Raw genomic sequence first — 26,205 nt, 5'->3', positions numbered from 1 at the left:
TACATTTGATAAAAAATTACATTATCATTATGATTTCGATGAGTCTTCTGAAGTTTAAAAAAAAATGTTGCAGTCAATTTTCTGTTGTTTACGGTTTTTTATTTAATTATAGGAACTGTAAAAAATTATCGCAAGTATTCGTTTAATGAAGAATCAAAGTGCACATTAGAGACACAAACACTTGTGTTTTTATCCTCTCTATGATTTATTTAATCCAGCAATTTGTTTCTTATCGTCTTTACTTACAGTTAAACTTATCTGATATATTCGTCCGAGTAAAACCATCGATATTAGTACGTTAACTACGATCGCTCATCTAGACTAATTTATTTCAATTTTTTTTTTCATTTTTTCACGTTTTATTTAGTTTTAATTCTTGGGCCTTATCCTAGGCATTACTTATATTTATTTTTCAAATTGATGCTACTAGAAAATTAATCATTTATAGGTCGTAAAGCAGTTGAATATTTCAGTTTTTTTCCTTTCAGAGTATTTGAAATTCTTAATCTATTTTTTTCTTTTATTTTAGTTTGAGAATAAGAAAATTATAGTTACTCACAACCGCAAACAGCAAATCGGTGGTTGAATTGAGGATTCATTGTGTATTTGGCACAGAAAAAATTCTAAATAATTTTTTCATGATGGAAAGTTGAATAATTATAAACACAAATTTGAATTCATGATTTAATCGAGAGAATTCGCATCCATAAATTCAAATTTCTGTTGTTTTTTTACTGTTTGCCATTTTTATAATTTTTTTTCTCTCTTCGAATGCAATTGATGATTGAAAATTTTGAAAATTTAATTATTACAATGAAAATTTTTCGATTGTTTTCATCAGTTTTAGATAAAAAAACTTTAGTTCAACTTTTAATTGAAAAGTTTTCCTGTTATTTGAATAATCATCACTTGAAGAATAGAAATTACTTTGTGTAAAAACGAAAGTAATTAATCAATTAATTAATTAATTGATTCATCGAAATGGTGGAGATGTCGAACAAATTTCATTCAGTTCATTTTTTGAATATCTCGGGAACTAGAGGATTTGAGGGAGAATATGCCAGTAGACCTCTTGGTGGAGAAAGATATTCCCCACAAAGAATGTTTCCGACATTTCCTGTTAAGAGGAGACTACTATGAGTTTTAAAAGTCGTGGGTTATTGGAGTGAGACTTTTCATACGTTAAAGATCGATTATATAGATCTAAAAACGAATAATTAGTACTAAAAAAAAAAAGTTTTTATTGTTCGTTTGCCCGAAAACGCTTAAAATGCCTAAAACAGTCCAGAGCCTCCAATTTTTAAGCTACGAAGGATTTTTTTTTTCAAAATTTTCGGAAAAATATGTGGAATAACAATTACGAGATAGTTTTTCTTAATTCGCCTCTTACATGGCTAAATTTGCTTTTTTGTATTTTTTTACACAAATAGTGAATTTTTTTATATGAAAAAACCGAAATCAGCTGTGTAGGAGTCGAATTCCAAAAAACTGGCTCGTAATTGTTGTTCCACACATTTTTCCGAAAATTTAAAAAAAAAAACACCTTTTGTAGCTCAGAAATTGGAGGCCCTGGTCTGTTTTTAGCATTTTAAGCGTTTTCGGGCAAACGAACAATAAAAAAATTTTTTTTTGCACTAATTATTCGTTTTGCGATCTATATAATCGATCTTCAACGTGTGAAAAATCTAGTAGTCTCCCCTTAAATACACTCGTTCCCCAGATATTCGCGGATGAAAAAAATGTGAAATTCTTCAATTTTCATCTTCTGACTTTCACTCCTCTATAATTAATCAATCGGTCAATTAATCAATTCCTGTGAGTACTCTGTCGACATCGAGGCAGTGATTGAACTCGTATACAGAAATAATCCCAACAGATCCTCAAACCCTCAACAAATCCCAAAAGGTCGATTAATAAACACCAGATCCATGATTATCGGATTAAATAACTTATAAATGTTTTATTCGTTTTCTCGTGTTTTTTCTTTTACTTTAGAAACTTATCTCACTAATTCGAATATTCATTAAATATTAATAATGGTATACATCGAAAAATTGGGAGCGGACCACTGGCTTTGAGCATTTAATCCATTTTATTATTTTACTGTTTTCTCCTCAGACATAAATTCAATGAAAAAATAGAAAAAAAATGAGAATAAAAAATATAGGGAAGAGTGATAGCACGAAGGGTTGACGAACGTGAAATAATTTGACACAGAGAGACGAAGAGCCATCGATTATCGACGCAAATCTTGTATGGGGATGATGTGAATGATTTTCAAATGGGGATGAAGAGTCAATCGAGCGGGCGAATCGCTGATCTCCGTGCGACAAAGTATTTCACACTGTCTCTACATAAATTGGAATAATTCGAGGGAATGTCTGACGACTTGATGATTTTTTCACTCTCCCGAAAGGTGAGAGACGTCGAGAATGGGTGAATTTAGCATTTGATGAATTCACTGATAAATTACCATTATCTCGGAGATGACGGGCTTTCGAAAGAAATGTCAAAGGAATTTTTTGCAGGGGATGAAATTCCCTACAAAAATGTCTGATGGCATTTTCCTCTGAAACCACTGGCTATCGAGATAAATCGACTTTACGTGAAAAATCGAGTACCTTTTCAAGTGTTTGTTAATTATCTAATCATCTCAACAATGCGTGATTTTCAGGAGAAAATATCAAGACAGTTTTTTTAACAAGGCGAAATTTCTCACAAAAAATGTCCCATGACACTTGCTTCTAGAACCCCTCGTCATTCGGACAATTTCATGTTTCGTTTGGTAAAATTTGTAAAATCGAGTTTGATGTAATGTTTTGTTGATTATCTCAGTAATAAGTGGATTTAGGAGAAAATGTTATGGAAACTTTTCCAAGCTGATGAAATTTCCTCCAAAAATCGCTCATCAAACTTTCCCCAAATCCCTCCCTTTCCGAGATAACTCAACGTGCAAGAAAACGTGATGAATGACGAAAACGAAAATGTCACCTCGTTGAACAGAGTTTATTTTAACCAGCAAAAACCGTTTTCCCCGACATTCGATGAACCACTGGGGGCAAAATGGATTACTCGGTGGTATTTGGAATCGACTATTTTCCTGGCTTTTAAACGAGGCTTTCACGTTCCAGATATTCATGAGAATGTACGATAGCACTGGGACACTGACATTACATCAACAATTACAGAACAATGAGAGTAAAGTGACAATCGGGGCTGAAAAAATACAATAATCCACCGCCCTCTAAGCGCCTAAACCTTACATACAAATAGAAATTCCTAAACGCTCACTTATGATTAATCTCCATCCAGGGTTGAGATTTTATTAAAAAATGAGTGGAATACTGCAGTGAAGTGGTGAAGAGTAAAAGGTTGAATTAATTTTTTTGTCAATGCGATTTATCCCAGTAACCATTTACTCTACGAGAAAATGTTATTAGATATTTTTTGCAGAGAGAAAATTGAATAATTGAATCAACTATTTCAATTAAAAGCAGAAATTGTTTGTCAATCAGAATAAAATTCATTTTTTACAGAGCATTAAATTCCCCGTGAAAATATCTTACGACGTTTAGTCGTAGCTCCACTCATTACCGAGATAATATTCGTCAAACCGTAGTAGTTACATTTCACCCCATCACAAGTAAATGAATCATGAAGTTATTTCCATCAATTATTTTAGTAAAAAAATTATTTGATTATGATCAATAAATCATTAAAATTATCGTGACTATTTTGACGTATGGACTCTCCGTGGACGGTCGCTGGCGACTTGGCTGTTTTTTTTTTCTGACTAATTATCACGTATTAAATAGAAAGCATCGACAGAGACGAAAAAAGATTGACGATTAAAAAAATAAAGCCCCTGCACTGCCTATTTGTCCAATGATTCGTTCTATATTAAATGTTCGTGGCTCTGTTATAATAATTATAAAATCACAGTTAATTTTGGAGACAGAAAATAATACAACAGACTTCAATCAAAAAGACTAAACGTAAATTTTTGAGGATTTGTTGTTAAATTTTTATTATTCGTTGAGGGATTTCGTTTTCAAGCGAAGGCCTAAGCAACGTTAGATGATAATCTTGTTAGTGAGGTTTAAGTACAGGTGAACAGATGGCATTGATAATTCATTGATTAATGATGAGTTTACGCTTTTGGCTGCTGGTTCCTTGTTTTTATTTTTTGATTCTCGGTGGACGAGTTAGGATTGCTTCTTCAGTCTTGAGTATCCGCGAGAAGTGAATGATTGAAGTATTATAATTGAGTATTATTGATTGATGATTAGTTAATTAATTAGTGAAGTTGAGATAGGGGGGAAAAGAACTCGGAAATATCATTGAGTTTTTTTTTTCAGAATATCTTCAGAGAGGAAGGGTTTCGAGAAAAAGGGCACGAGACATTCTTTGTAGAGAATGTCATTTTTTTAAAATAATGAAGACCAGAGACATACAAAAAACATCACGAAACCTGTTTTGCAGAGAATGAGAATGCCCACAAAAAATCTCCTCCCATTTGTCTCCAAACGCACTAGTTCCCGAGATATTTCCGCAGCAAACTGTTCAAAAAAAAATCCCCTCTTTAATCACCCCTTTGAAAATAATAGAAAATCCTAAACCATAAAAATTCGCACGAAAAACCAAATTTGGCACAGTTAAACAAAACCACCAGTCCCACCAACCAAAAAAAAAAACCGAACCAATACCCAAGAACCTTTGGAGGACCTCCAGTACACCATTCCTTACATTTTTCACTCCTTCACCTTTAAATATTAAGTATTGAATTGAGGGTTTGGATGGGTAATGTGTTCACGGGTTATGCATGAGGACATCTTTCTCAATTACTCAATTACTTTGTCACTTTGTTTTAATATTAAAAATCGAAGGGTTAAATTGTCGTCGTTTCATCTCAATTAATTAGGACGTCGCAGCAACAACGGCAACTGGTGGGACAACCTCAGGCTCAGCAGCCCCATCCACAATGCTCTCGACGACCTTCTTCACCTTAATGCTGTCCTTATCCTCCGAACTCTCTCCATTCTTCGTGGTTTCGTTACTGTCATTACTATTTCTGTGGGACTCGTCAGTCTCAGAGTTGCCATTAACTTTTTTCTCCTCGCTCTTCTCCTTCTTCTCCTCCTCCTCCTTCTTCTCCTTCTTCTCCTCCTCCACCTCTTTCACATCCTTCTCCTTAACTTCCTTGACTTCCTTGGCTTCCTTATCCTCCTTGGGTACCTCCTTCTCAGGCTCCTTGACTTCCTCCTTCTTACCATTGACCTCAGCCTTCACAACTTTTGTCTCTTCTATCGAAACCTCGACCTTGGATTCACCGTTCTGCTTGACTTCCTCTCCATTCTCCTTCTCCACTTTCTCCTCTCCTTTCACCTCCTGAGGTGCATCCTGAGGCTTGTCAGTCTTATCCTGAACCTTCTCAGGATTCTCCACAGCCTTCTCCACCACTTTCTCCTCTTCTTTCGTCTCCACAGGCTTGACCTCCTTGGATTCCTCGGGCTCTGGTTTTTTCACCTCAGCCTCTGGTTTTTTCACCTCAGCCTCTGGTTTTTTCACCTCAGGCTCGGCTTTCTTAACTTCAGGCTCAGGTTTAGCTTCCTCTGGCTTCTCCTCAGGTTTCTCCGGGAGATTTGGCTCTGCTGGGGTCTTGGACTCGACCTCTGGGGTCGTCTTCTCAGATGCAACTTTCTCCTCCTCTTTTGGCTGTGACTCGGATTTCTCGACTTCCATTTTCTCAGGTTCCTCGGGCTTTGGGGACTCTGAGGCTTTCTCAGGGGCTGGAGATTTCTCTGGGGACTTTTCTGGGGCCTTTGTGGCCTCTGGGGCCTCTGGAGTCGCAACAGGGGCTTTGGTGGTGTCTGGCTCAGGGGTTGCTTTCAATTCTTTAGGTTTTGTCTCGGTTTCTGGAGCTTTTTCACTTACATCTGTCATCTCTACGTCCTCAGGCTCAGCCTCAGGTTTTTTTTCAGTTTCAGTTTTTTTTTCTGTCTCAGTTTGTTTTTCTGTTTCAGGTTTTTTCTCTGTCTCGGGTTTTTCTTCATCTTTTTTCGGGACTGGCTCCTCCACTTTCTGGCGTTTTATGGGGGTCTGGAAGGTAATGTCCAGGAAGGATTGGACAGTGGGGTATGTGCTCTTCTCCTCGACGGTGAGGGGTGTGTTTCCTTCGCGGATTACTAGGACTGAGGAGAGGCCTGCCTCCACTGCTGCCTTTGCTTCGTTCGGAATGTCGGTGAGAAAGAGGACATCGGAGGGGGTCGCAGACAGCTTGGAGAGGATCGTTTTGTAGCTGGAGGCTTCCTGTTTGGGGCCAACTTCGGTGTCGAAGTGGTCGGCGATGTGGGGGAGGAGATCTCCGTGCGTACTGTGGGCGAAGAGCAGCTTCTGGGCTTCCACTGAGCCACTCGAGTACACGTAGATCTTCTTGGTGGAGGCCCAGGACTCCAGGGCCTTTGGAACGTCGTCGTAGACGCTGGAAGAAAAATTTTGGGGTTAGAGTGTTGATGAATTTGGAAAATAGGTCTGAATAATCGAAATTACATAGGGGAGGGTAGGGTAAAATGGACACTTCTGACTTTTTTTAAAATATTCATGACGTTTTGAATTGTTCATGAAATGGAATAATTTCATTTTTCAATTGAAAGAGGATTCCTCTTTGTGATGAGCTTAGACTGAGCTCAATTGATAAATCGGTTTCCGAGTTATGAATATTTTTTAAAAAGTCAAAAGTGTCCATTTTAACCCACCCTCCCCTAATAATAATCCGATAAAATTTAAGTCTCCAATTCTGTGATTTATTCTAGTCATTCTATGAACAGACAAGGAGAGAAATCGAATTTATGGGTATTCTTGCAATATTATTCGAAAAAATATATCGATTTTAGAACTTTCCGGAGACATTGAAAAAAATTTTTTTTTTATTTCTTCCTGCCTACGTTTTTTGCGGTTTTTCCACTTCTTCTATTCGAAGAAAAGCAGTGATTCCATGTTTTCACCGACACAAATGAAGAAAAACAAATTTTCTCCATTTTCTAGTCGATCATCCTTTTTTAAAAAATTTCAGTCTTCAATTTGTGATTTTTGCAATTCATTGCGATTTAGGTAATTCTATTCATTCTATCAAAAGACAAGAATAGAAATCGCATTTATGGGTATTCTTTCATTATTCGAAAAAAAATCGATTTCAAAACTTTCCGGAGACATTGAAAAATTATTTTTTTTATTTCTTCCCGCCTACGTTTTTTGCGGTTTTTTCAATTCTTCTCGTTAAAATTAGATCATAAAATTTCAAACATTTGCCTTCCGCCCATATTCGAAGAAAAAACAGTCATTCCATGTTTTCACCGACACAAATGAAGAAAAATAAATTTTCTCCATTTTCTAGTCGATCATCCTTTTTTAAAAATTTTCAGGCTTCAATTTGTGATTTTTGCAATTCATTGCGATTTAGGTATTTCTATTCATTCTATCAAAAAACAAGAATAGAAATCGAATTTATTGGTATTCTTTCATTATTCGAAAAAAAAATTGATTTGAAAACTGTCTTGAAATTGAGAGATATTAAAGGAAAGAATAACCACGTTTGTTAATTTGTCATAGGTCCGATCTTTTGCTAAATATTTTGGCTTCGTCAGGCTCTGGAAAGAGGTATGAAATTTCCTCTTTGGTTGCGCTATCCTCTCCAGAAATTAAAGAAGCTAAAATATTTGGTGAAATGTCGTACCTATGAGAAATTAGCAAAAGTGGTTATTTTTTTTCTCCAAAATCCCTTGATTTTATACCTATAATAACTGTTGGAGATGTCTATTTCATTTTTAAATATTTGGTGTTTCACTCTACACTGAGAGAAAAACAAACACGTTGTTAAACAAGTCTTGTTTGGGCCAACAAAATCGCTAGTTGAAAATTGCCAAAAAAGAATTTGTTTGCTTCGAATTTGAAAGTCTCAAACATGAATAATTGTTCTGCTTTCGACAGCAACGAAATATTTGGCTCAAGAGGTGGATAATTCACACCAGACTGTGCCTTTTCAGGATGAAAATATCTCATATAGAGGAAAATTTATCAACAAATATTTTATCCCTACGTTACAAGATTGCTATCATATCATTATTATTGTTTCATTTAAGGGTTCATTTCTGGTCTGTGATTATTAGACAACCGAAACGAAAAACTACTATCTCTTGTTCCGCATAAAACAACGATTTTTTGGGAACAAAATACGTATGGGAGTATCGAATAACGAAGGAGTAGTGCTAGAAATGACATTTTTTGCGTGTACAGAGAATGCAATTTTTTTTTAACTACTAAATCTATTTTTGCGACAAAAAATTTCATTCCGGCGCACTCTCTGCATGTTTGGCAAAAAAAAAAATACTTTTTTGATAATTTTCAAAAAACTATTTTCTTGCCACAAGTAAGACTTGTTTGAGAACTTAGTCGTTTTTCTCTCAGAGTATTGAAATGAAAAACGACACAGCATTTAGTACTGTATTGCAGTGTTCAACTCTGTTGATGAATATGAAATCGAAAAAGAACTGTTTTTCACGATAAAAACTTCAATTACTCATATTAAGTGTTAATATTGAGCAATGAAAGTTAATATTTAAATGGTTTTGTCTTTTCCACGTAATTAGGTGTAGAGCTATTTCAAGAAATTTCATCATTCATAGCCATGAAAATTTTAAATTGTAATTCCAATAGGCTCTCTAGAGCTAAACACGAATTTATGAAAATCGAAAATAAGATATGGAATGTTTCATCACTAAAAAATAAGGTTTGAAATAGTTATTTCAACGTGATTACTCTACGCAACTGAGGAATAGTTCTTTACTTTCCTGTTCCCAAAACCGAAACGAAAGAGATATTTGATATTATATTCTATCAGAATGAAAAATAAAATAGTATTTCCTATTTGCTTTCGATATTCGTTCATCTTAATGAATGTGAAATAGATTTTTTTTCTACGACAAAACTATCAACCACTCAACATATTTTATTGTATTTTCTTCATCTAATTATTATTATATTATTCTAGCCAGTTCTGATGTCCATTCGTTTTTTTTCAATAATTCTCATTATGAATGATTGCATTCAATTAATAAGATTTAAAAAACAATGGATGAATGCACAGGGAGGTTTCGATATTGACTTGGATTGCAGTTCCTCCTGAGAATTGAACATTCAACTAAATGATATTTTTTAATAAATTGCGTGGAAATAAAATTAATATTATAAAATCTGCATATTTAAGTTTTTAGTTTTGAAATGGTCACGATATTTTTTTTCTTCAGAGAGAAAACTCTCTTTGTGGAAAACTACTTGGGGAAATCTAGGGAAAGGGACTGAATGCAATTTTTTTAGGTGAACAAAAAATTGAGTTTGTGAAATTGAGGAACCAGTCACGTTTTTAGGATGAACTCGGCGAATTTTTGAAACTTACTGGCCCTTGACTGCACCAGACTTGTAGGCCTCTCGCCACATGTGACCTTGAAGCTGCTTGAGAGCACTGGTCTTGCGATCATTGTCCATTTGCCAGAGAACATTCTTCACGAGTGTTTCCTTCTCCTCCTCGGGTGTCCCAGAAGTTATGGCAATCACTCCTTCAACCTTATCAGTCTCATCTTTTTTCGCCTTAAAATTGAAAACATGGGATTTAAAAAACATCCCGGACCTTTCAAACATGAATTTATGAGAAGGAACGTGCAAATTACTTTACGAAGATCTTTGCCAGAAGAAGGTTCAGAGAAAAATGTTAAGGATATGTTTGTTAAAAGTTTCAAAAATATCTCTGGCCATTTTTATTAAATTCATGCGTTTCAAAAATATTTACAGAATATATAATCCAAAATTGTCTAAAGTGTTATATTTATTCCCTGAATTTTGCAAATGTGTTTAGAAAGACGAGATTGAAGAAGAAAACTCAAAAGACAACTTTTGCAGACAATTTTATTGGCTACAATTTTTTTTTGACTTTTTTTCCTTAACTAATTCATTTGCGTAATGAACTGCAAATAATTTTTCTCTTCAACACTGTATTATTAAATAAATTATCCTCAAATCCCTAATTATCAACAAAATCAATTCCTTTAATTTCCCCTGAAGATGACAACTAAAAAATAATCAAATTACTTATTTGGAGCTGTCATTACTTCACAAAGATCTTTGCCAGAAGAAGGTTCAGAGAAAAATGTCGAAGACATGTTTGCTGAAAGTTTCAAAAATATCTCTGGCCATTTTTATTAAATTCCAACGTTTCAAAAATATTTACAGAATATATAATCCAAAATTGTCTAAAGTATTATATTTATTCCCTGAATTTTGCAAATGTGTTTAGAAAGACAAGATTGAGGAAGAAAACTCAAAAGACAACGTTTGTAGACAATTTTATTGGCTACAAATTTTCTTTGACTTTTATTCCTTAACTAATTCATTTGCGTAATGAACTGCAAATAATTTTTCTCTTCAACACTGTATTATTAAATAAATTATCCTCAAATCCCTAATTATCAACAAAATCAATTCCTTTAATTTCCCCTGAAGATGACAACTAAAAAATAATCAAATTACTTATTTGGAGCTGTCATAAGTGTAATCCTCAGAATTTTTCTTCAAGCATAACTTTAAAATTCCGAGAATTACAAAAACGTCTCTTTAATGTATTGTTGGGCCAGTAGGGAATTGGGTCCTCATTATTCATGCAGAGACCGGCGAGATTGACTGGATCTTTTCTGGGACAAAGGAATCGGTTAAGTCCCAGGTCAGAAACCTCAGCCAGCTGTTGCCCCCCACCGCTTTCCCCGCATTCACCAATTTCTCCATCCCCTCAGTGACCCAGGACCCATAGCCCACCCGTATTCCAAAAGAAAATTTTAGATATTCTCAAGACAATTGGCAACTGCCAGGTGTTCCCAGTCCCTCGTCAAACTGCCAACCAATTTTGGATCAATATTTTTGGCAATTCTGTACGGAGGACTTGGGGATTGTGCAGGAATTGGGTGAAATAAATTTTAGGGGAGCTGCTTACCTGCTCTTTGAGCTTCTCAAGGTCCTCTTTGAACTCGGCATTCTCCCAGTTCTTCTCGACGTAGTCCTTTAAATGCTCACGAACATAAGGAAACAGTGTCTCCTGAAAAAGAAAATTTAAAGGTACTATTTCACGAAACTCAAATGGAAATACCATTTCAAATGACTTATTATGGTGAAATGTTATTGGACATAGATATTTGATTCATTCCTTTTTCCAAAAATCAAATGAAATGATTATCCCCATTTTGTTGGACTACTCGACTATTTCGATGAAAAGTATTAAAATGGGGTTTTCATATTGAAAACCGATTTTTTTTCTATTTCAAATGATGAAATGCAATCGTTTCCGGAATTTTCATCAGATATTAAATAATTTTTTTTCTGGCTACTATTTTATTTGCAATATTTCCACGATTGAAAATGACAAGTGTGCCAAACTCTTTGAATTTTAGTTCGGCTGTCATGAGTGATGACTCTGAAATTCTAATTATTTTAGAGTGAAGGATATTCTCCACATACGCATGTTGAAAATGTCTATAAAACCAATGGATTGAGACAACAATGTGCTGTTTTTTTCGTTGAGAAATGATTTATAGGAGAAAGACCTGGAAATCTGAAGGAAATATTTATTTCGTTCATCGAACTGAAAAATCTCCAGAGAAATCATTAAAAATTCGGATTAATATTGACCTTTAAGATGATATACATTTGAGCCCTCAAAAATGATTTGTGTGTAAATTCGATAAAAATATGAGAAGCTCCTAGGGGAATTAACATGGGAGTGCCCGAAAATCTAGTGACTCTCAGGATGAAAAGGTTTATTAATTTGTTCCATACAGGTGACCTTTTAAATATCTCGGACACTAGTGGGTTTTTACAGAAAATTGTCAGATTTATTGAGGGAATAACTCTTGAAAACTTGTTCAGGAGTTTAATATGGACAATTTTCGTGAATATCTTTAGACTTGACAAATTTTGAGAAAAATGTAAAAAGAAAAACGATTTTCTATCAAAACGCCTTTCGGTAAATTATTGTGCAATGAACTGTTGCTATACTAGTTTCAAAATTCCGTACACATTCATATTTATGGAAAAGTTTATTTACTAAAAACATATCTCAATGAATTTGCCTAGATAACGTCTTCATTTCATGTGCATTTATTCAAAAATTCAGTACAGGCCGTTTTGCAAACATGTCTGGCACTTGGGAATTCACAGGAGAGTATCAATTTTTTTTTTTAAATAAAATTTTCCAGAAACAAATGTCTGAATAAATTCCTTCAAAAACCCCTTCCCCAAAAATATTAATCGAAACGCTAAAAACCTCTCCAATTTTTTTTCCAAACTTTAAAAAAACCAAAAGTTGCTCATTTTTTAAATAAAAATCAATGCCCATTTTTCCAACAAAAAAATCTCTCCACCAGTGTTTTACATATTTTATCTTCATTCCACGTACATTTCTTCCAAAATTCAGTACAGGCCGTTTCGGAAACATCTCGGACACGTGGGGATTCACAGGAGAGTGTCAAATTTTTTTTTAGAAACTAAATTTTCCACAGAAAATATATCTGAATAAATTCCTTCCAATCTCCTCCCCAAAAGAATTCATCGAAACGCCAAAAATCTCTTCAATTTTTTTCGAAACTTTGAAAAAACAAAAAGTTGCTCATTTTTTAAACAAAAATCAATGCCCATTTTTCAAACAAAAAAATGTCTCCACCAGTGTTTTACATATTTTATCTTCATTCCACGTACATTTCTTCAAAAATTCAGTACAGGCCGTTTCGGAAACATCTCTGACACGTGGGGATTCACAGGAGAGTGTCAAATTTTTTTTTAGAAACTAAATTTTCCACAGAAAATATATCTGAATAAATTCCTTCCAATCTCCTCCCCAAAAGAATTCATCGAAACGCCAAAAATCTCTTCAATTTTTTTCGAAACTTTGAAAAAACAAAAAGTTGCTCATTTTTTAAACAAAAATCAATGCCCATTTTTCAAACAAAAAAATGTCTCCACCAGTGTTTTACATATTTTATCTTCATTCCACGTACATTTCTTCAAAAATTCAGTACAGGCCGTTTCGGAAACATCTCTGACACGTGGGGATTCACAGGAGAGTGTCAAATTTTTTTTTAGAAACTAAATTTTCCACAGAAAATATATCTGAATAAATTCCTTCCAATCTCCTCCCCAAAAGAATTCATCGAAACGCCAAAAATCTCTTCAATTTTTTTCGAAACTTTGAAAAAACAAAAAGTTGCTCATTTTTTAAACAAAAATCAATGCCCATTTTTCAAACAAAAAAATGTCTCCACCAGTGTTTTACATATTTTATCTTATTTCACGTGCATTTCTTCAAAAATTCAGTACAGGCCGTTTCGCAAACATCTCTGGCACGTGGGGATTCACAGGAGTGTCAATTTTTTTTTTATAAACTAAATTATCCACAGAAAATATATCTGAATAAATTCCTTCAAATCTTCTCCCCCAAAAAAATCCATAGAAACGACAAAAATCTGTTCTTTAAAAAAACCAAAAGTTGCTCATTTCTTGAACAAAAATCTCTCCCCCAGTGTCTCTCATATTTCCTGTAACATTTTCTAAAGGGCCTTCGAAAACCGAAAGCCCAATCATCGAACTCTAAAACATTGATCCTCGGAATCAAAATGTGCTCCAAAATGCCATGTGCTCCCTTCCCACCCCTCAGTCCCCAAAAGGCCCTCAACTTCCAAAAACACGGGCTCGTCGTTTATTTACCGTACCCTCCCCCCTGGCCCACCGCCCAATGACCCGAGTAACCTTTCCCACCCCTCTCCCCTCGCCCCTAAAAACCTCAAAATCCCCCAGCCCCTTGAAACCTTGAAAATAGATTCTCGAAACCAAAAAAGCCCTCAAAGACTGCCGTCCCCATCCCCCATCCTAAAATCCTCCCCAACCATCTCATCAACAAACCCAGATCAATCCCGCTTCTACCCCGCCCTCGTCACCCCCCCCGACCCTCGCAACCCCTCAAAATCTCGCTCAAAATCGGCGAAAAATCTCGGAAACCTCTCGATCCCCAACCGCCACCTGGCCCAGGCCCTTGAAAAAACCGAAAAAAAAATCCCGAAATGCTCCCCTTCCCCCATCCCACCTTCGATCCTTCGCCTCACCGAACTGGTTTTTCGCCGGCGTTACCCAGCCCCTGCGAACGAGAACGAGCGCAATGGAAGACCGGACTAAAAAAAACTCGGAAAAAACGACGAGAACCCCCTCCCCCCGTCGAAAAAGCCGAAATCTCTCGGAAAAAAGCCCGGAAAAAGCCCCCAGAATCGTACTATCAGAGTAAATGACGTCAAAATCCTCGAGAAATAAAGGCAAACGGCCATGCTCTTTGTTACCTTCACGAAACTGATGCTAGTGGTCGTCCCCTCGATGTCAACGATAACGATATTTTCAGTGCGTTGTGCCTCCTCAATATCTTGACTGCGCTTCTCACCTGCCATTTTACCTCGACTCGTTAATTATCACTGGTAATTGTCAATTGTAACAGCTAAAAACAAATCGCATTGACGAGTTTTTTTTTCCCTTTTTTCTTTTGGTTTTTCACACGCGCGACGACGAGACGTTGACTCTCCTCTTATTTTCTTGGATGTCTGTGTCTCTGTGTAACCCCCGGTTTCGACGCCGGCGAGTTGGGTACCCCCACCACCCCGGCCGGCCAAAGACCGGTACCCGCCAGGGACGGGCGAAAAAGCCCCCATTTTCTCCATTTTTTTCCATTCACGTCCCCCGCATTTCTCGTCATTTCTTGGGGTTTGCTGATTATTCATTGCACTTCAGGGGGTGCGAGGGGGCTTGGGGGGGCCTGGGAGAGGGTTTTCGGCGGCGGTTTGGAGCGCGGAGGACCCCCGGGGGACGGGTGGTTGCGCCGGCACTGAGTCTCGTCACTCTGGAGACGAAATTCGTGAGATTGTGTGCGAAAAAGGCGATAGGGGATAGGGAGACTGCGTGTGTGTACGTGAGGCGGTGAGGTGGCACGACCAATGGGACTCGACCTCGATGGGGCAATGCACCCTCGCCAATCACGACGGTCACTACGCCGGGAACACTTTTTCGAGGGTTTTTCAGGGGTGAGGAAGAGCGGGCGGGGGATTTTGGATTTTGGCGATTTTTGACGGGCGGAAGGGGGACACAACGGCAGGGGGGGATTGGGGGGTGTTGGGGGGGCTGGGGAGGGGAGGACCACCCGGTGTGTGGTGTCCCTCCGCGAAAGTAGTTCCGGGTATATCATTTTTTGGGGGTTCGGGGGCTTGGAGGGGATTTTTTTGGAATTCGCGGGGGAGGGGGAGCGGGTTTTGGAAATGCTGACAGGGCGGGAAGGGGCATGCGCAAGGGGGGGAAACTGCGCGAATTTTTAAAGGTGGGATTTTACGTTTGGGATTGGGGGAGGGAATTTGGTTGAGGGGATTTATTCGAAAATCCAGTACAGGCCGTCTCGCAAATATCTCTGGCACGTGGGAAGTCACAGGAGAGGGTCAATTTTTTTTTTAATTAAATTTTCTACAGGAAAATGGATGAATAAATTCCTTCAAACCCATTCCTGGGAAATATTCATCGAAACGACTACAATCTGTGAAATTTTGTTTCCAAACTTTAAAGGTGGGATTTTAAGTTTGGGATTGGGGGAGGGAATTTGATTGAATGAATTACGAAGTAATTGGAAGATGTTTTACGAGATTGGAATTTTTCATTGTTCATTGTGGAGAAGTAGTATTCTTTGTTTTTATTATTCAATTTCTGAAACTTTAATCATGACTGCGATTTTCACATTGAAAAAAAACTCATTTTTTACTTTTGTCGTGAGGGGTTGTAAACTAAATTTTTTCTTTGCTCATTTATTCTTCCCTCCCCCCACTGTTTTATGGTAATTTCCTTTGTAAGTAAGAAAATAGTCATCTTACAAATTTCGTAAATGGACAAAAAGCCAGTTGTGTAGGGTGTGCAATTGTTCATTGAAAAAAATTAATAATTTCAAAGTTATTTCAATAGTAAAACAGGAAATCCAAAGCTACTCTATATTTCACACTTCAAGGCAAAATTTAATAGAGTTGAAGTTTATTTGTTAATATCTCTTCCAACTCGCATTTCTCTCTATAAAAAGATACCGCACGATTCTGTTGGAGAATGTCTGTTGAAAATTTTCTTGATTAAAAGTTGAATAAGGCCTGTGCATTTTACCCCACTTTTGAATAATTTTTTGATTGTGGGCTTTGCTAAGAAACAATTTTCAAAAGCTTGAATTTAAAAAAAAAAAATTCGCCAATTTTTTGAGTATCCATTTTACCTCAGATGTCCATATTGCCCCACCCTCCCCTATACACGAGTAATATTATCGAAAGGGTGAAATAATCAGTACGATTTTCATTTTCATTTATTTATGAATTATTCAATGCAAGTTGAAATCGTCCAGAAATTAATCCCCGTCCAGAAAGGGACCTCTTTACCCTACTCATTTATTCCTATTTTTGGAACTGAAGAGAAATTAAGTTGTATTTCCTATTTTACTCCGCTATTCAACTATTTTGATGAATATAAAACAGTAGAATTTGCATTTCACGTCGAAAATCTCATTTATTCGTGTTATGCGTAGTTCGGGGGAGACAACACGGGGGAAAAGATTTAATAGAAAAACCTATCGAATTCGTTAGAAAAGTCTATTGAATTTCTATTGAACTGTTCTATCAGTTTTTGGCCGATTCTATTGAAATGTTCAATAGAAAATATTCAGTAGAAAACTCAACAGAATTCAATTTCTCTATATAACTTATTCTATTGAGATTTTTTCTATAGAATTTCCTTGGCTCAAATTTTCTAAGTTTTTTCGTTTAATTTTCTTGATGAGAAGAAAAGAAAAATAGAATGGAAAAAACTTGGAAAATTTGAGGCGAGCAAATTCTATAGAAAATATATGAAAAGAATAAGTTACATAGAAAAACCGAATTCTGTTGACTCTTTCTATTGAATGTTTTCTATTGAACATGTCAATAGAATCAGCCAAAAACTAATAGAAAGTTTAATAGAAATTCAATAGAAATTTAAAAATTTTCTAACGAATTCGATAGGTTTTTCTATTAAATTGTTTCGTGCGTAAACTTGTCCCCCTGATTTGAATATTGCAATATTTCGAGGGATTTCACAGAATTTCATAAAATCGTCAGAAATCCTCGAAGAATTTCAAAGGATTGCAGAGAATTTCATAGCGAAATCTCAATAAAAGACAAGCGCATCTACATATGGAACTCAGCAATTACGCTTGTCGGTTCTTAACAAGATGGTCACTCCTTAATCGAGTGACTCAGTGATTTCCACAATCAGATGATTTCCTGTGATTTCCTGTTGATTTCTGTGATTTCTCGAATGATTTTTGTGATTTCTCAATCAGCATTAGAAATCATGATTTTTTTTGATTTCTTGTGATTTCCATGCTTTCTAGGAGATTTGAATGGTTTCTTGATTTCAAGAAATCCCTGGAGAAATTATGATTTCGGGACCAGAGTGGGGCATCTGTCGATAGCTATTGATTTCCTAACGAATTCGATAGGTTTTTCTATTAAATTTTTTCGTGCGTAAACTTGTCCCTCTGATTTGAATTTGCAATATTTCGAGGAGTTTCAAAGAATTTCATAAAATCGTCAGAAATCCTCGAAGAATTTCAAAGGATTGCAGAGAATTTCATAGCGAAATCTCAATAGAAGACAAGCGCATCTACATATGGAACTCATAGCAATTACGCTTGTCGGTTTTTAACGAGATGGTCACTCCTCAATCGAATGACTCAGTGATTTCCAGAATCAGATGATTTCCTGTGATTTCCTGTTGATTTCTGTAATTTCTCGAATGATTTTTGTGATTTCTCAATCAACATTAGAAATCATGATTTCTTTGATTTCTTGTGATTTCCATGATTTCTAGGAGATTTGAATGATGTCTTGATTTCAAGAAATCCCTGGAGAAATTATGATTTCGAGACCAGAGTGGGGCATCTGTCGATATCTATTGATTTTCTAACGAATTCGATAGGTTTTTCTATTAAATTTTTTCGTGCGTAAACTTGTCCCCCTGATTTGAATATTGCAATATTTCGAGGGATTTCAAAGAATTTCATAAAATCGTCAGAAATCCTCGAAGAATTTCAAAGGATTGTAGAGATCTTCATAGCGAAATCTCAATAAAAGACAAGTGCATCTACATATGGAACTCATAGCAATTACGCTTGTCGGTTCGTAACAAGATGGTCACTCCTCAATCGAGTGACTCAGTGATTTCCAGAATCAGATGATTTCCGATGGTTTCCGGTGATTTCCTGTTGATTTCTGTGATTTCTCGAATGATTTTTGTGATTTCTTAATCAGCATTAGAAATCATGATTTCTTTTGATTTCTTGTGATTTCCGTGATTCCTAGGAGATTTAAATGATTTCTTGATTTCAAGAAATCCCTGGAGAATTTAGATTTCGGGACCAGAGTGGGGCATCTGTCAATAATGGCAGTTTTCTATTGACGTTACAATACGTAAAGATGTCCACGTATGAAAAAATGCTATAAGATTTCCCATAGGATTTCCTATAGGAAGTCCTGTGGAGAATTCGAACATTTCTTATAGGATTTTACTGATAGGATTTCCCGTCGAATCTCGCACAGGATTTCCTATAGGATTCCCTATAGAGTTTCCTATTAGATTTATGATCCTAATCCTGACCCTTGTGACCGATTGGTTTTGAGTCTCAATTTTGCGTGTTACTTTCTATAGAAAGCCCTATAGTGAATTCTATAGGAAATCCTACAGAAAATCCTATAGGAAATCCCACTAGAAAAATCCTATAGGAAATGTTCGAATTTTCCATAGGATTTCCTATAGGAAATCTTATAGGATATCCTATAGGCAATCCTATAGAATTTTTTCATACGTGATCAAAAAGTTCATAGCGCCACATTTTGGGATAGGGTGATTTCGAATGCACCGATACCATAACAAAAATTGTCCAGTTGAAACTGCAAAATCAATTTAGATTTTACACTTATTGATGATTTCTAATGATTTCGGAAATCAACTGATTTCTTTCCGATTTCTACTGATTTCCGATTATTTCTAGAAATCTTTAGAAATCACCACCGAAAATGGAAATCATTTGAAAAATGATTAAAACATTGATTAAAATTGATTAAACCTTGACGATACCTTGGTTAAACCCTGATTAACCTCCGACTAAACTCCGACTAAACCATGATTAAGTCTCCATTAAATGCTTTTTAACCCTAGACTGGTCACCACGCGAGGGAATTGCCGCAACACGTCGTTTTATTCACCTTGCCATCGGCTGGTTGACCGGAAAAATTTGAGAAAAATTGAATTCGTCAATTGAAGTATCTGGAAAATTCTAGTATTTTTTTTCAATATTGTATCCTTAATTTTGGGAGAAAAAAAATTATTTCCAACAGGTGAACAATTTTTTCCCGCGTTAAATGAAATTGCCTGTTGCGCGACGTTGCTGGGAACTCGCTAAACGCACCCAGGAAGTGTAGAGTGGATTCGGCAACGCTGGAGCCTAAATAACACGGCGGCACGCTTCCGCGAAGGTGACTAAAGTCGTATTTTCCGTCAGTTGACCGACTAGGGTTAAGGTTATAATTTCATAGGAAATGATGCGATCGCCGCTATCTTTGAGCTCGACCGACATAATATCCAAGAGAATATTTTAAGCCATAATTGAAAAGATTTCGATGAGTATTTTTTGAATGATCGTTGATAAACTAAATTTGAAAAAAAGCTCACATACGTACATACATAGGGACATAATCTAAAAACAACTTATTCAAACTCCTGAGACCAAAATTAGTCATCGTCACACAACAAAATGGAAATTTCAGATTTGACGAATACATTGCTTCCGTTCGGAAGCAAAAACTCAAAAATCGTTCTATCGATATTGATCGAAATCTAATCAGCTGTGAGTTAAGATTGATCGATTGGGTCATTGACCGCACACATGTCGAAAATGGGCGAAAGTCGATGGGGAGATCTTGAAATGTCAACATTTGATAAAAAACGAAAATCATCGAAAAACGAAACGAAAAACATTAAGAACAATTACTCAACTAATTATTCAATCAGCAATCTTGAATTGAAATTTGATTTGTCATTTTAAGATCAGGAGGGATTATCTTTCGAACGTTATCTCGGTTGTTTTTCCATCTTCATAATCGAAAATATATCACAATTTACATTGAATTTTACATCACACACGAGTGCGTAAAAATTATGATTGTACAATCGGAAAAAGGTTTCCAAAGAACTTTTTTTATAAATATCAAAAATTAAATAAGTCCACTAGGGAGGAAATCGTAAGTGGATAATTTATCATGGCCATTATGGTTACTATGACAAATCACGATCTAACAGCCATTAGAAACCGTAAATTTTTAATTTGCAATTTCCACATCATCGGATTTATTTCACACTATTATGCAAAAATGCTCTTTGAAAATGTTCAGATTTTCTCAACGTTTTTTCATAATTTTTGGAGACTCCATGAAGGGACATCCAAACGAATTTTTTTAAGCCATCATTCAATCAATTCAGAACATTTTTTTTAGTTATCGTGGAACAACCGATTTTCGAAAAAAATCAAAAATTAAATAACTAATCGATGAATTAAATTTTAATTAATGGCGGTCGATAGGGTTCAATAATATCTACATTTGAAAAAAATGGATTCAATTCCATTCATTTATTAACCAACAATTGATGAGAAACTTTACCACACACATACATATGTATGAAAAGATTGAATAGAAAGCAGCGAATTCACTAGAAAATTCTATTGAAATTCTATAGGAATTCTATGCCGTTTCTATAGGATTTCTATTGAAAAATTCTATTTGTTTTTGCGCTAATTCTATTAGATGCTTGACAAGAAAACATCAATAGATTTCAAATTTCTGTTACATAACTTTTCTCTTGAGATTTATTCTATATTAGCATTATCGGGCACAAATTTTCTGAGTTTCTTCCGCTGGATTTTGTTTTGTTTTGCATTACAGAATCCGAGCGGAAAAAGCCTAGAAAATTGATGTCCAATTGGACAATTGGCTTAAGCCAGTGATAGGCATGTCAATCAATCATAATTACCGTTAAATTGTGAAGTTGTCAATTTTTAACATAAATCTTAAAAATTTTAAATATCAAAGGAACCATCAATTTGTACCTTTAAATTTCGAAATATTCTATCAACTAATAATTTCGGTAGGAAGATTGACGATTATTTGGATAATCGAAAATCAAATAGGGGAGGGTGGGGTAAACGGACAGTTTAGACTTTTTTAAAATTATTCATAACTCGGAAATAAATTGATCAATTGAGCTCAGTTTAGGCTCGTCACAAAGGGAAAGAATTATTCTTTGTATCGAATAAAAAATTATTAAGTTTTATCAACATTTCAACCCCTCATTAACAATTTAAAAAAAGTCAAAAGTGTCCGTTTTACCCCAACCTCCCCTACCTAAAGTTAAAATTAACTTGTTGACTAAAGAATTACGTTTCATTATTATCAAATATTTTATGAAATAGATATAATATAATTCTATAATTTTTTAAATTTGTTAAATATAGTCAAACTTTGAATAATATAAAGAGATAATCCTTTTTAATATTGTCAAAATTTAATATTATTGCTTATTCCTGGTCCAAGCATCCTTATAGAAAAAATCTCTAGAGAAAATTTCAAACAGAAATTAAAAATCTATTGATTTTTTCTTATCGAATGTCCAATAGAATCAGCGCAAAAAAACAAATAAAATTTTTGAATATAATTCCAATAGAAAACCTATAGAATTCCTATAGAATTCCAGTAGATTTTTCTAGCGAATTTTCTATTGAATTTCTATTGTCTAAAAATTAAATTTTCTGATTTTTTGGACCATAATAAGCCGATATGACATAAAAAATCTAAAACTAAAAATTTGAACGATTACAATACTTCCATTCAGAAGCAAAAAAGAAAATCAAATTGCTGAATCATGTAAATTCGTGGAGACACGCACGAAAAAATCTCATAGAAAAACCTATCGAATTCGTTAGACTGATTCTATTGACATGTTCAATAGAAAACATTCAATAGAAAAAGTCAACAGAATTCAGTTTTTCTATATAACTTATTCTTTTCATATATTTCCTATAGAATTTGCTCGACTCAAATTTTCCAAGTTTTTTTCATTCTATTTTTCTTTTCGTCTCATAAAGAAAATCAAACGAAAAAACTTAGAAAATTTGAGGCGAGGAAATTCTACAGAAAATATCTCAATAGAATAAGATATATAAAAAAATTGAATTCCATTGGCTTTTTCTACTGAATATTTTCTATTGAACATTTCAATAGGATCGGTCAAAAACTAATAGAACAGTTCAATAGAAATTCAATAGACTTTTATAACGAATTCGATAGGTTTTTCTACTAAATTTTTTCGTCCGTGTACTCAGTAAGGAATTATTTCCATGGAATCATCCGACATTTTAATTTGAATTAAATTTCAATCAATTCAATTCTTGTTATATGTTACAGAAACAATTGGGATTATTTAGTAAATCTCTTTGAAACTAGTGGATAAAATCGAAAAATGTTGAGAATTTCTTAGAGACTTTCCTGTCCTACAATGAAAATATTTTTGCAAAAGAATCCACATGCCTTGTTGAGATTTGTGACGTATTTATTGTTTGTTTTTCCATCATATCCATTTAAAGAAATTTGGAATAGAATTAATGTCTGAAGAATAGTTGGTTTACCTTCGATTAGCCTCGAGTTGACTCAAAGGAAATATACTGAATCAACTGTTTGGCTGCTATTCTTATGACTTTTTTCAACTGCTGTCACTTATCCTGTCAAGTATATAATTCTATAAGTTATATAAATAAGTTCTATATAACTTATTCATGTAACTTTTCATATATTTTCTATAGAATTTGCTCGACTCAAATTTTCCAAGTTTTTTTCATTCTATTTTTCTTTTCTTCTCATCAAGAAAATCAAACGAAAAACCTTAGAAAATTTCTGCCGAGAAAATTCTATAGAAAATATCTCAGTCGAATAAGTTATACAGAAAAATTGAATTCTATTGACTTTTTCTACTGAATATTTTCTATTGAACATTTCAATAGAATCGGCCAAAAACTAATAGAACAGTTGAATGAAAATTCAATAGAATTTTCTAACGAATTCGATAGGTTTTTCCGTTAAATTTTTTCGTCCGTGGAAATAAAATAAAAATCCTTCAAATGAAGGATTCTGCGATTCAAACAGCTACTCCCACCGTCTGCAGTCACGCCTGAAACGCATTGCACCTTCAAATTTAAAATTCTGCGCAATATATATCAACAGTTCGACCCTCCCCCTCACGCTAAAAAGATATTTCAACCGCTGCTCCCCTCGAAAACCCCCAAAACCGCAAAAAAGGTCTCCCTTCTTCTCATTTCCGAAAAACTTCCTCAATACCTCAAGGATAATCTTGAAGAATCAAAAACTTGGGAAACAAACCGCAAGGAATAATTTTAAAAAGTCTTATCACGTAGCAAATAGTTAAAACAAGAAAATTTCAATAATTTATTTATAAATAAAAAAGCATCGACCACTCACTAGAGCCCCATTGTCTCTCCTTTCCCCCAATAGTCTGGGGTCCCGTCGTGTCCCCAGAGTAAACACAATTCCATTCCTCTAAAAACAAAAGAGAAATCCCTTCCAAAATCCTCATCACAGCCCCTACATCCCCCACCCGACAAACCTTCCACTTGAAATTATTCCTTGGAATAATTTCATAAAAATGATTTCAAGTTCTGCGAAATCTCTCAAAGAAAATTATATCGAGTGTATAAATAGAAAAAAAAACTGAAGCAAAAGTAGAAGTCAACGGATAAATCCGCAAAAAGAAACGGAGAGAATAAAAATCGCCCAATCAGCGTCTGTCAGCTAGTCCTCTATTTATTATTGCTCGTTATCTTCGACGAGTGGAAGGAGAAAAGTTCGAGCCATCGGGGTGAATCAGCTGATGAGTGACAAGAGCCAAATGCTGAGGCATTGTTGGTTATGGCGACAAGCAGCTCGGACGGTTCTTGCACAGCACCAGCTGATTTTCAATTATCCTCGGAGCTGGAAGACGTGTCCAATCGTTTGAGTGTTAATTTGTTGAAGTGCCCACTTTGTCATAATAATAGACGAGTTTTTTACTGCAAACAGTGCGTTCAGAATGGAGATTTTGTGCATTCTACGTCTGTTTACTCTGAACGGTATGTTGAGATGTTGGTAATGGGGTGTTTATGAGTTTGTGATTGTTTTCATGTTTTTCATCGTTTTGGAGTTTTCGATTTTTTGCAGTGGGGGGCGAGGGTGACAGTAATGTTTAGGCGATTTCTTTAGCGAATTGATGAATTTTTTATGAATTTTTATTACGTATTTTTGTTTTATTTTATGATTGGTTTCAAGATGATTTTGAAGATTTCGAATTTTTGTTTTGCAAGAGGAAATCAGGGAGGGTGCAGATGACAGCGATATTTTGAGGATCTTTGAAGCTAGTGCTTGACTTTTTTATGGATTTCCATTATGTATTCTATGTCTGGTCATTCCGAAATATTCAGGAGTTTTTGATTGTTTTCATGTTTTTCATCGGTTTGGAGTTTTCGATTTTTTGCAGTGAGGGGCGAGGGTGACAGTAATGTTTAGGCGCTTTCTTGAGCGAATTGATGAATTTTTTATGAATTTTTATTACGTATTTTTGTTTTATTTTATGATTGGTTTCAAGATGATTTTGAAGATTTCGAATTTTTGTTTTGCAAGAGGAAATCAGGGAGGGTGCAGATGACAGCGATATTTTGAGGATCTTTGAACCATTTTTCGGGGATTGAAGGCAATGGATGAGATTTGTGATTAATGTTTAATTTTAAGTTTCTGATCATTTTGAAGAACATTTGTAAATTTTTTAATTACCCAAATTTAATTAATGACAGTTTCATGAATTTCGATTACGCATCATACTTTTGATCACTCTGTGAAGTTAATTTAGAATTTTAGTTTTCAATCTCCTGATGATTAAATTGAATTGAGTGAGTTGTTTTCATGTTTTCCATCGTTTTGAGGTTTTCAATTTTTTTGCAGTGAGGGGGGAGGGTGACAGTAATGTTTAGGCGATTTCTTGAGCGAATTGATGAATTTTTTATGGATGTTTTATTACGTATTTTTGTTTTATTTTATGATTGGTTTCAAGATGATTTTGAAGATTTCGAATTTTTGTTTTGCAAGAGGAAATCAGGAGGGTGCAGATGATAGCGATATTTTGAGGATTTTTGAACCATTTTTCGGGGATTGAAGGCAATGGATGAGATTTGTGATTAATGTTTAATTTTAAGTTTCTGATCATTTTGAAGAACATTTGTAAATTTTTTAATTACCCAAATTTAATTAATGACAGTTTCATGAATTTCGATTACGCATCATACTTTTGATCACTCTGTGAAGTTAATTTAGAATTTTAGTTTTCAATCTCCTGATGATTAAATTGAATTGAGTGAGTTGTTTTCATGTTTTCCATCGTTTTGAGGTTTTCAATTTTTTTGCAGTGAGGGGGGAGGGTGACAGTAATGTTTAGGCGATTTCTTGAGCGAATTGATGAATTTTTTATGGATGTTTTATTACGTATTTTTGTTTTATTTTATGATTGGTTTCAAGATGATTTTGAAGATTTCGAATTTTTGTTTTGCAAGAGGAAATCAGGAGGGTGCAGATGATAGCGATATTTTGAGGATTTTTGAACCATTTTTCGGGGATTGAAGGCAATGGATGAGATTTGTGATTAATGTTTAATTTTAAGTTTCTGATCATTTTGAAGAACATTTGTAAATTTTTTAATTACCCAAATTTAATTAATGACAGTTTCATGAATTTCGATTACGCATCATACTTTTGATCACTCTGTGAAGTTAATTTAGAATTTTAGTTTTCAATCTCCTGATGATTAAATTGAATTGAGTGAGTTGTTTTCATGTTTTCCATCGTTTTGAGGTTTTCAATTTTTTTGCAGTGAGGGGGGAGGGTGACAGTAATGTTTAGGCGATTTCTTGAGCGAATTGATGAATTTTTTATG

At 34.9% G+C, this 26,205-nt stretch overlaps 2 protein-coding genes across 2 annotated transcripts in view; one reads left to right on the top strand and one right to left on the bottom strand.

The window, feature by feature from the left end:
- Positions 1 to 1,932: 1,932 nt before the first annotated feature.
- On the bottom strand, positions 1,933 to 14,691 carry LOC107041606 (enolase-phosphatase E1). The gene is made up of 4 exons (XM_015262226.1): positions 14,421 to 14,691; positions 11,036 to 11,137; positions 9,452 to 9,642; positions 1,933 to 6,481 (listed from the first exon to the last, which is right to left on the bottom strand). The coding sequence occupies exons 1-4, from the start codon at positions 14,523 to 14,525 to the stop codon at positions 4,918 to 4,920; spliced, it is 1,962 nt and encodes a 653-aa protein (XP_015117712.1). The 5' UTR covers positions 14,526 to 14,691; the 3' UTR covers positions 1,933 to 4,917.
- An 8,818-nt stretch (positions 14,692 to 23,509) lies between these two features.
- LOC107041555 (beclin 1-associated autophagy-related key regulator) overlaps positions 23,510 to 26,205 on the top strand; it is a 12,084-nt gene continuing 9,388 nt past the window's right edge. The window contains exon 1 of the mRNA XM_015262158.2: positions 23,510 to 24,355. Within this exon, the coding sequence (XP_015117644.1) occupies positions 24,156 to 24,355 (200 nt within the window). The 5' untranslated portion in view covers positions 23,510 to 24,155. The remainder of the gene's footprint in view (positions 24,356 to 26,205) is intronic.

Source organism: Diachasma alloeum, unplaced genomic scaffold (genome assembly GCF_001412515.2).
Source record: "Diachasma alloeum isolate Michigan unplaced genomic scaffold, Dall2.0 Dall_scaffold_00368, whole genome shotgun sequence".
In the NCBI taxonomy this organism is placed as follows: Eukaryota; Metazoa; Arthropoda; class Insecta; order Hymenoptera; family Braconidae; genus Diachasma; species Diachasma alloeum.
Note: the sequence above shows the minus strand (reverse complement) of the source record. Positions and strands in the feature narration are given on the sequence as shown.

Excerpts from the sequence above, each read along its gene's own strand:
- LOC107041606 (XM_015262226.1), bottom strand. The coding sequence starts at position 14,525 with ATGGCAGGTGAGAAGCGCAGTCAAGATATTGAGGAGGCACAACGCACT. Across the intron at positions 9,643-11,035 it reads TTGAGAAGCTCAAAGAGCAG|GCGAAAAAAGATGAGACTGA; the intron begins GTAAGCAGCTCC and ends TTCAATTTTAAG. Across the intron at positions 6,482-9,451 it reads TCTGGTGCAGTCAAGGGCCA|CGTCTACGACGACGTTCCAA; the intron begins GTAAGTTTCAAA and ends TTTTTCTTCCAG.